Source organism: Chinchilla lanigera, unplaced genomic scaffold (assembly GCF_000276665.1).
Source record: "Chinchilla lanigera isolate Chin_1 unplaced genomic scaffold, ChiLan1.0 scaffold00008, whole genome shotgun sequence".
Taxonomy (NCBI): Eukaryota; Metazoa; Chordata; class Mammalia; order Rodentia; family Chinchillidae; genus Chinchilla; species Chinchilla lanigera.
The window spans coordinates 29,271,074-29,282,558 of NW_004955409.1; the positions used below are offsets into that span (position 1 = coordinate 29,271,074).

The following is an 11,485-nucleotide window of genomic DNA, read 5'->3' on the forward strand; positions in this document are numbered from 1 at the left end:
GCTGAGCTAAATCCCCAGCCCCATGTGGTTCTTCTTAAACACTGAAAACTAGCTGCTGACAACTAGCCTTTTTCCTCAGTGTTTAGCAACTGCTCTTTACAGCAAGTTCGCTATTTCAGTCCTGTTTTTCCCACATATGCCAAATCACCATATGTCACTAGCAGAATACACCATTATTTCTCAAATTTTGCTTTGAAAAACTCACCATCAAAACTAAGCATTGTCTGGGCTTGGTGTGCATGGGTATTAATCCTAGCAATTGGGAGGCTTAGGCAAGAGGCTCAGTGGGAGTTCAGGGCCAGTATGGGCTACATAATAAATGAGTTCAAGACCAGCCCAACCTCCCTAGCAAGAACCTGTCTCAAAAAAATAAAAAGATGCACATTGATCTGGGGGTGTCACTTGGTGGAAGAACACATGCTTAGCATGTACAAGGCCCTGGGTTTGATCACCAGCATACCCCAAAAAAGTACATATTTATCGTTACTAGACCACATCAGACTGAGCTTTACTCTGCTAGTTAGGACAAAATAAATTTTACATTTCTAGACCTTCTTTATTTCACTTACAAAATCACTGAGTAAGTGTTCGTACACAGAAACCTGAGACTTAAAAAGTGATCATTTGAGGTATATCACCAAGCTTATCATTTTCCACAGCTAGATAAAATTTACTGAGATTTACATTGTAACTCGTGTGTGTGTGTGTGTGTGTGTGTGTGTGTGTGTGTGTGTTTACATATATATGAAATTTGCTGTCCTGTAATGTTTCTAGAGAGCATTTTTGGTGAATATTATTTTCTGAATAAAATTCTTCCTTTATTTCAAAACACATTTACTTTGTTTTCTGAATAAAATAACATTGTTAATACCTTAATAACATTAACATTGATGGAGCATTACTATTTGCCAGGTTCTGTGATAGGCACTTTGCACATTTGTGTTAACCTTATAACAGCCCTCTGAGATGAGATACTGTAACAAATAAGGAAACTAAGGCACAGAGAGTTTAAATAACTTGCCCAAGTTGCGAAGTTAGTGATGGGTGGATCTAGGGCTCAAACTGAAGCAGTTTGACTCCTGGGCTCCCAATTTAACCAATATGCTATATTGTTATATTTGTGTTCTATGTAGTTTCTTAGGCAATCTTAAAACATTATAGTTCCATGAGCACAAATATATAAATCCTTACAGTTGTGTTTCCTTTATCTCTCCAAACTATTTTTACTCATTCTATCTTCTAACATTGTCAGGAGGCTTTTGCTTGGATTTGTTTTTGAATAGCACATAACTTAGCAAGTGTATTATTTCTCAAGCTAGTTCCAAGTTTTATAATCATATACTAGAATAGTTGTAATAAATTTCTATGTATTTAGTAAATTGTGTCGAGCCCGTCACTGGGCTGGACAAAATCAAAAGAAAGTCCCATGAATACCTGTTAGACTTACTAAATGCCATCAAGAGTTTTAGCTCTTTCATTCCCCACATGGTATTTTTCAGGTGAATCTCTGTAGTCCCTATCTGTTACTAAGAAGAGCAGTTCTAGCTTGTTTACGTCAGCTCGTACAGAGAGAAGCGGCTGAAGTTTCAGAACATGCTGCCATGCTTGCTAAGGATGGCAGGCAAGAGTTGATTCCAGGTAACTCTTTTTATCAGCGCTAGGTCCAGCTCAAGTGACTGTTTAATCTTAAACTTTGCACATGAACTTATAAAGTATTTTAAGCAATTTAATTGAATTTATGCTCCCTTTTCAACATTGTAGACCTGAACTAAAGATTTCTTAGTAAGATTTAAGTATTCTTTATTTTTTAAACTGTGAGTAATATAAACTTGTCTACAAAAATAGGAACAGTAATATCTTAAACTGGTATGTATATGGTTTCCAGAGTTTGTTTTGGTTTGGTTTTTTTGAGGCAAGGTATTGCTATGTAGTTGAGGCTGGCCTTGAACTCACTATGTAGCCAAGGATGGCTTTGAACTCACGGCAGTGCTTCTGGCTTAGCCCGCAAAATCCTGGGATTACATGCATGTACCACCATGTCCAGCATCCAAGGTTCTTTGAAACCTTTTTTTCCTTTTCTCATTTTTCGGTTTTTTGAGACAGGGTCTTTGTTGTTTTTTTTTTTTTGAGACAGGGTCTTGCTATGTAGTTCAGTATGCTGGGATTATATGGGCATACCACCACACCCAGGCAGTTGTGGTTTTTTTGGTACTGAGAATCAAACTCAGGACCTTGCACTTGGAAGGCGCTATGCCGCTGAGCTGTATCTCTGGCCCCACCCAGCCACTTTAATACTTTCAGAAAATCACAGACTTCACAACTCTTTCCAATATCTTAAAGCTTTCAGATCCATAATGTGGTTTACTGCCTATAGTCCATGCTCTTCAAATTAGTCTTATTATTAAAACATGGGTTTGGTTAATCAGCATGACAATACTGATATAATAATCATTAAACAGGTTACAGAACTCATTTTCAAATTATTCTGTGATTGCTAGCCTTAAAAGGCTAGCCAAAAAAAAAATTTTTTTTTTTGTTTGTTTTTTGTTTTTTGTTTTTTGTTTTTTGTTTTTCTCCGGTACCGGGAACCGAACTCACGACGTTGCACTTGCCAGGCAGGCGCTTTGCCGCTGAGCTAAATCCCCAGCCCCAAAAAGGCTATAATATATAACACTGTCAGATATATTTCCTAAAAGGATCTTCAGTGTATTCACCACTGAAATTATCTGTCTCTGTTGCTTCAGACTTTTTGTAAACATGCTGGGGCACATATTTAGAAGTAATTGAATTAGCTAATGAGTAAAATTATAGTAAAGAACTCTGTGTTAATTTCTTTTATAAATTTTATAATTTTCAAGATCATAAGCAAGCTTTAAGAACCATGCAGTAAGCATATAAGTTCGTTCACCCACTCTTTTTTTCTTTCCTTTCTTTTTCCTTTTTCCTTTCCTTTTTTCCCCCTTTCTCTTTCTTTTGTGTGTGTGTGGATATGTGTATCGGGGAGTACTGGGTATTTACCCTTCCTTTTCTGCCAGGCATGGTAGTGCATGCCTATTATCCCAGCACTGGGAAGGCTGAGGCAGGTGGATTGCCACGAGTTCAAGGCCAGCTTCGGCTACATAGTGAATTAAAGGGCACTCTGGCTACATAGCAAGATCCTGTGTCAAATCCCCCCCTAAAAAACTTTCCTGTTCTTTCTTGGGGTGGGGGTGCTGGGGATCAACCTAAAGCCTTCACACTGAGCTGCATCCACAGCCTTGTTATTTTTATTTTGAAATAGAGTCTCACTCAGTTGCCCAGGCAGGACTCAAAGTTGTGACCCTCCTGCCTCAAGCTCCCAGGTCCTATATCCCAAGCTGTGTTACGACACACAGACACAAATTTTGGTCAGATCATTTCAAAGCAGGCTATAGACCTGGCAGATTACCCCTATATACTTGAGTTTACATTTCCCAAGACAGACCTTTTCCTAGGAACTGCATACCATTTCTACGAACTGCACCCCATTTCTACACTTAAGAAAACCAGCATTGATTTAGTAGCATCATAGAATTTACAGTCCACATTTCCTATGCAATCCCAAAATACGTCCTTTGTGGCCCCTGCCCCACCCTAATCTCAGCTCTAGTCATTACTCTCACACTGCATTTTTAGACTGCCAATCTGAAACATTCCTTTCATTTTCTTTTGATCTTTAAAAGACAATTCCACTCCTAAAACAGTCTAACATGGGCTGGGGTTGAGCTCAGCACAGCGCCTACCTGGCAAGCTCAAGGCCCTGAGTTCAATTCCTGATTACAAAAACAAGTTTTTAAAAATAAAATAAAATATTCTAACATAACCTTTACAATCTAAATTATTTCATAAATGCTACATGACTTAAATCTTTTAAGATGAAATTCATTCAATTGGATTTTGTTTTGTTTGCATTTTCAAAATTAAAATGATACTAAATCAAGGCTTGTATTCCTTTTTTAAGATGCTTTACTACTTTGCAGTGAGAATACTTTATAATGATTTAATTTAATAGTTACAGTAGTTTCCCTGTAGTAATTATTTGTTTTTGTTCTTGTATTTTTGTTTTTCTTCCAGTACCAGGAATTGAACTCAAGACCTTGCGCTGTGCCGCTGAGCTAAATCCCCAGCCCCTCACTGTAGTAATTATTGTTTTGTTTTGTTTTTGGTTTTTCTCTGGTACCGGGAACCGAACTCACGACCTTGCACTTGCCAGGCAGGCGCTTTTGCCGCTGAGCTAAATCCCCAGCCCCCCACTGTAGTAATTAAATACTGTTCTCCTTAAATGGTTGTTTGGCCTTGACCATCATGTTAAAAAATGTAGAAGATTCATACCAGAGTGAGGAGTTATTAATTATGTTTAATGACTTGAAATTAACTTCAGAGAAGAAATGAAATGCCAAGGAACAGTAGATAGAATTTATATGTACTGTATTGAACATTATTTGGAAAGGCATATTAATAGCTCTTAATAAAAACTTATTCAGTGATAGTTACAGATGATAGGTCCTGGAGCAGTGCTTTCCAGATTCTTGGTGGCTTCAACAAAGAATTGGATAAGACACACAGAAAAAGTAGCTTGCATGGGTGGTGGGAGGGTGTTCCAGGTGTAGTGGCACACACTCGTAATCCCAACATATAGGAGGCTGAGGCAGGGGGATTTCTGGGAGTTTGAGGCCAGCATGGGTTACATAGTGAGTTCAAGGCCACCCTGAACTACATAGTGAGTTCACAAGACCCCATCTCAAAAAACCAAAACAGAAAAGGTAACAGGAAAAAAAAAAAAGAGGTAGCAGGGATATACAGTTATACATTATTTCCAAGGTGGAAGAACAGGCCACTGCCAGGCTTCTTGGCATGTGCCTGTAATCCCAGCACGTGGCAGGCCGAGCCAGAGGATCACCATAAGTTTGAGGCCAGCTTGGGCTACATAGTGAGTTCAAGGTCACCCTGAACTACCTAGTGAGACCCTGTCTCAAAAAACAAACAAAAATACATATATATAAAAGAACATTTAAAAAAAAAAAAAAAAGCAGTTCAGTGAATAGACTCACAATAGCCACAAAGATATAAGAAAGGGTTTGTTTTGTATCTGGAATTCCTGGTTTTCTTCCTCATGGAAATAAGACATGGGGGTGATTGTCCTATCAAAAACTCACTTGGCCTGCCAGATTTAAACTGTTACGTTAAATGCGTTTGGTTTCACGTCAGGTATAAAGGACAAATTGAAAACAGCACTTTTCTGATTGGTTCCTCTTCAGGGCACAAGACCTGCAAAGTCATCTTGGATTCTGTGTCTCCACAAGTTCCATGGATGTCCATGACTTGGACAGATTTTGTAGCATTGTTTGACCAATTTTGCCCCAGCCCTAATATCCTACTTTAAAATAAATCAAAAATAGCTACATGATCAAAATTAATCCCAAAGTTAAGTTGTGAGCTAAAATTAACCTCAGTAGATTAGGATACAATATTTAGGTTACTTCTTTAAAATATATTTATATGTAATAACTACTGGATATGTGTGCTTCTCATGTGGCAGTATTGTTTTCTGTATTACTTAGAGCATCGGTTTTCTTCTCAGATGCTAACATCAGAGAAGTGGGCCTTGAAGGGGCGTTATTGATCTTACTAGACAGAGAGACAGATCAGAAGTTATGCCATGATATCAAAGAGACTTTAAATTACATGCTCACGTCTATGGCAGTGGAAAAACTCTCCCTTTGGTTAAAGCTTTGTAAAGATGTACTTGCTGCATCAGCTGGTAAGTACTGGGGATTAACAGTTGCAGTAATAAAATGAAAAGTAAAAATCATATTCAGAGTTATTTGCCAATATGTAAGCCTGTTACGAAGATCCTCCAAAATTTCATGTAATAGAAACCTTTAGAAATAATACAAAAATGTTTGATATCAATATTTTTCATAAAATTTATAGAAAATCCCAGATGGAGCTATCCTAATGTACTTACATTGTATGATTTTAGTAAATCACTTATAAATATCTAGATTATGTATCTGTAGTGTTTAATATGAAAATATTGACTTGGCATATGTATATATTTTTTATGTCTTTGAGCTTAATACCTAATGTCATTTAATTAAACGTGATCCATGGAAATGTAAAAAATAATTATGTGACATTATTATAAAGGTATATGACTGATCAGTAGGAATTCTAGAACGTATTTTTTGTATTCCTTTATGTCTTCCCATTGATTGTAATTACATGTGTTCTCCCCTGATAAAAGATTTTACAGCCATATCTTGTGTGGATACAATGCAAGAGGAAGAAGGAGATAAAGGTGATGATTCCTCAATCTTGACTACCAGAAGCAATGAAAAATCTCCTCCTTTTACTAATCCCCGATGGGGAACTAGAGTCTTTGCTGCTGAATGTGTCTGTAGGATAATTAACCAGTGTGAGAATGCAAATAGCACGCATTTTGACATTGCGTTAGCACAAGAAATGAAAAGAAGGGATTCAAGAAGTAAGTGACATATTAATGAGAAGACCAAATGACATAAGTAATAGTGCCGTCTGCTTAGGTTTTACTGTTAACTCAAAAAATAAAACTGCGGCTATAGACACACCTCAGCCAGGGGCCGTTGTCTGGTATGTCCTGTGCCCGTGCTCAGTCCCTAGTACTGCAAAAATAATAAGAGAACTAGTAAGAACAAAACGAAAAGGTTATTTTTATCCTTTCAATCAGTTATGAAACTTGATTGCAGTATTTATGTGAGATATGGGTTAGTGCTTTTTAAATGTTTAAATGCATTAATAATGATGGAGTTTAAATTTGCATTCACTTTTGCTTGCTGAGTATGTGAAATGAGTTAAGTTTATAAAAGATAAACTAGTTCCCAGAAATTATTTTCTGCATTAACTAGTTCCCAGAAATTATTTTCTGTACTGTAACTTTTACTGGTTTGCACTGATAGAGCCTCATAGTTGTGACATGGGTATTACTTAGACACATTTGAACCTATCTCAGTGTAGTTCCTGAATGTAAGACCGTTTTGACCTCTTGTTCCATTTTATTTTTTACCTATATGTGTATGTACTTATGTTTTGATTTCTAATTTTTAAAGTTCATGTAAGGACATATGTTCCAAATCGCAATGCACATTTCTAAATACCCTTGGAATATTTTTATCAGATAAAAGAATCACAAAACAAAATGTTGCTATTATTAGTCTGAGTATGAATTCAGTATCTGATTTAATGATTTTTTTAAGCTGACACTTATTGAGCCTTTTATTTGGGATAAGCACTTGTAAGATTATTATGGGTATAAAATTAATATGCCAAAGGTACTAATTCTTGTGCTTCCAATTAAAATTGTAGTTGAGAGTGGGGATGTGATTCTGTGTAGAGTGTTTGCCTAGCATGTGCAAGGCCCTAGATTTAGTCCCCAGCATCACAAAAATAAAATAAAGTAGAATGGAATTGAATAGTACCTGGAACTTACTAAGATACCTTGGTTCTCAGTGTGAACTATAACTCTGTTCTTTAAATTAGTCTCAGCCGGGCGTGGTGGCGCACACCTGTAATCCCAGCACTCGGGAGGCTGAGGCAGGAGGATCGTTGCAAGTTCAAGGCCAGCCTGGGCTACAAAGTGAGCTCAAGGCCAGCCTGAACTGCATAGTGAGACCATGTCTTAAAAAAAAAAAAAAAAAAAAATTAGTCTCAAGTATATTCTTTGCCAAGATTGGGTGTGTCCCCAAACATTACTGAAACACTGTTAAATGATTTTCTTAAAATCTCTTCTCGGAATTTTCATACCAAAGAATGTGTTGTAGGAATGAAAGGAATTCTCATTATTTCTGTTGCTAGAGATATTTTTTATATTCTCACCATTTATATGTTTGGCAAGATACGCAACAATGAGAAAATCTGGTCCATATAAAGAGCCACATCATTTTTTTTTTAAGGAACGTTAAATCTCATAGCTTCAGTTTGACAAGGAGAATAAGTTACTGTCTGACTCATCAAAACCCAAGGGCTCTAAGTACCAACTAATGAACTTCTATCAGAAAGGCTGAGCAAAAATATTTCTGAAGAGACTGTTAGTACTCTTGTAAAGGATGCTGATTCTGCTTTTGGCTTTTGAAGAGCTCCATGTAATTATTCAGTTTGAGATGGGAGAGTGTGTGTGTGTGCTTGTGAGCGCATGCACATTTGATGTGTATTAAATTCAATTTAAAGTTTGTATTTAACACAGTGTAAACTAAAACAGTCAAATTAGGGTTACCTAAAAGGTCTAGGCTATGAAATTGAAAGGAGAAATTATCACTTAAACACAAATTTTAGTTTCAGCATCTCTTTTTCTTAATAAGATACTTTTAATCTCGTAGGTGATTTCCTGGTGCTACATCTTGCTGACTTAATTCGAATGGCTTTTATGGCTGCCACAGATCATAGTGACCAGCTCCGTCTTTCTGGCCTTGAAACACTATTAGTTATCATTCGGCGATTTGCAACTATTCCAGAACCAGAGTTTCCAGGTCATGTGATTCTGGAACAGTATCAAGCCAATGTAAGCATTTTCTGTTAGAAAATTTTGTTATCACTGGGCATAGTGGTGCATGCCTGTAATCGCATCACTCTGGAGGCTGAGGCAGGAGGATCACTGTGGGTTTGAGGGCCGGCCTGAACTACATGGTTAGTCCCTGTCTCAAAAAAAAGAAAGAAAGAAAGTTTTGTTATCAAATAACACCAATAAAGAAAAATTAAAAGTCTGTATGGTTATTTGGCATATCATCTCTTAATTCATAATCTCTTCCAATATATAGCTGGTTTTACAGTATACAAAAAATATATACATTTGTGAAAGAAATTGAATATTTTACAAAGCTTTAAGTAAAAGCAAAATGCTGTAAAAGAGGTCATTTATAACTTTAAGATTTAATTTTCATAATTAAAACCTTTCTGCTCACTTGAGGGAATAGAAGACGTAATGAAATCTTCTACCAAATGTCTCAGTAAGCAACGTAACACTAAATTTTACTCAAGCTATTCATGTTTTATGTTTATTATTTCCAAAATAGAACATTGTATATCATATCCTTTACAATTTTTTTCTAGACTTAGGAAGAATTCAGGTTTCTTTTACTGCTTTTATAATCTGATTTTACTGCTTTTATTAACTGATTGTATTTGGTGTGTGAACAATCTAGGAAGACTAAGGAAGACAGCAGAATCATTACCTGTCTTATAATCTTCTAGCACCATTCATCCAAGGATGTATCTCATTATGGTTCAGATGCAACTTCTGGTGTCTAGCAGTTAGAGAGACCAGAGCAATTTACCAGCTTATTAGTATTCTCGATCACTTCTTCCCAGCAGGTAATGCAACTGTATGCTGAGGGAGACAGCAGAAGGAAGGGGTTGGCGATACACAGATCTGCAGTATGATGTGACAGTATTATAACAATTAAATTAAGGGGAGCTCATATTTTTAGCCCTCTTCCAGTTGCAAGTGTTAAAAGTGCAATTACAGCTCACGTAGGCAGCAGAAAGAAAATTATTGTCAGGAATCTCTTAGTTGGCTTGCTTTGATCTACACAGGATTTGTTCTGAGGTTTGCTCTCTCCAAATGATAACAGGATGGCTCGCTCAGCACCTGGGTCCTTATAAAAAGACAGTGCTTCTTTCCCAGTATTTGCAGCAAAAGTCTTGAGAGCTTTCATTGCCCCAGTGTGGGACAAGGCTGTCAGCTCCAGAGCAACCACAGGGACGAAGAGCTGAGGAAAGAGTTAGTTCCCCAAAAAAAACACGAGGATGCCAGTATCTAAAAAGAAGGGAAGATATGCAGTGCAGGCAAAAATAACAAATGCGCATAGTAACTACTACAAATAATGTAAAAAGTAACATTAAAGAGAGACCGATTTGTGCTCTTTTATTGATGTTGGTTGTGTCACAATTTCTTGCCAGGTAGGAGCAGCACTTAGACCGGCCTTCACTTCAGAGACGCCACCTGATGTCACTGCCAAAGCATGTCAGGTAAAGGGTTAAAGAGATAAAGTTTAAGAAATGATTTTGAGCTGGGCATGGTGGTGCGCGCCTGTAATCCCAGCACTGGGAAGGCTGAGGCAGGAGGCTTGCTGGGAGTTCAAAGCCAGCCTGGACTACATAGTGAGTTCAAGGCCTGAAGTACATAGCAAGACACTGTGTCAAGAGACCAGCAAAAAAATAAGCAAACAAACGATCATGAGAAGCAATTCAGATAGTATTTGAGACCAAGGTTCCACTCTGTAGTTGTCTTACTATCAATCTCAGCCTACTCTTTTCCTTTTTAAATATAATTTCCTCTCTTTTTGACAACTATGTGGTAACCTAATATATGGATGTGTCATAATTTATTTAAACAGTTCCATACAGTTTTATACCTGTACTGATGGACATACAGGGTTTTTTTTTCTTTTGTATTACAAATAGTGCTTTTGTAGGTGATCTGCATAGGTCCTTCCACTAGACACAAGGATATACCTGTGAGACAGTCCTCCAGACTTGAATTGATGGGAAAGAGTATATTATAGGAATTTCCTGATTTTAAACTCCCACTGGCAATGTATGCACGGACCCATTTTCCTATAATCTCAGCAATATCATGAATTGTCAATTTTTAGTTTTTGGTTTGGGTGGTAAAGATTGAAAATAATATTCAGGAAAACTTAGATTGGTATTTCAAGTGATGTTGAGCATTTTTTGATATATTTAAGTGCCATAATTCACTCTTAATTGCTTTCCTTGGAGTGGATTGTCAAATACTTAGTGTCCAGCATTAGGTGATCTGACATAATTAAAATCAGGACTAGTATGAAAAAAATAATTGCAAACATAGCAGACCCTCAACAAATACAATCATTATGTAACACAGATATGTACTAGCAGTGGAAAAAGTAATTTTAGTTCTTGCATTGTGTGTGTGCTAGAGATTAAGCCCTGGGGCTTTGCCTTTGAACTACATCTCCAGCACTGTACCTTTGTTTTATTTATTTTTTTGTTTTGTTTTGTTTTGTTTTTGTTGTTTTTTTTTCCGGTACCGGGAATCAAACTCACGACCTCGCGCTTGCCAGGCAGGCGCTGTGCCGCTGAGCTAAATCCCCAGCCCCTGTACCTTTGTTTTATAGATTGTGCTTAGGAAATATTTGTGTACCTTCAATCTTCAGAAAATTGTACTGAGTCTCTAACTTATGTAGTTCAGTTTGGGCTTGGACTCACTGTGTAGCCCAGGATGGCCTTCCACTTGAGGCAGTCCTCCTGCCTCAGGCTCCTGAGTGCTGGGGTTACGGATATGCACCACCATGCTAGCACTTTATGTGTACTTGATGTAAATTTTTTGAAATATTCTGTGAAATAAAATAACTAAATACAGATACTCCTTGACTTAACAATGGAGTTATGTATCAATAAATCTCTAATAAGTTGAAATGTCACAAATAGAAAATGCATTTATTTTTTTTTT

At 37.0% G+C, this 11,485-nt stretch overlaps 1 protein-coding gene across 6 annotated transcripts in view; it reads left to right on the forward strand.

Moving 5' to 3' along the window:
• The window catches only part of Heatr5a (HEAT repeat containing 5A), a 104,703-nt gene that overhangs the window by 63,024 nt on the left and 30,194 nt on the right, over window positions 1–11,485 (forward strand). For all 6 annotated transcript variants that reach the window (XM_013510379.1, XM_013510381.1, XM_005376957.2 and 3 more), the window contains 5 exons: window positions 1,500–1,638; window positions 5,600–5,779; window positions 6,266–6,505; window positions 8,373–8,554; window positions 9,952–10,020. In XM_013510379.1, the coding sequence (XP_013365833.1) occupies window positions 1,500–1,638; window positions 5,600–5,779; window positions 6,266–6,505; window positions 8,373–8,554; window positions 9,952–10,020 (810 nt within the window). The remainder of the gene's footprint in view (window positions 1–1,499; window positions 1,639–5,599; window positions 5,780–6,265; window positions 6,506–8,372; window positions 8,555–9,951; window positions 10,021–11,485) is intronic.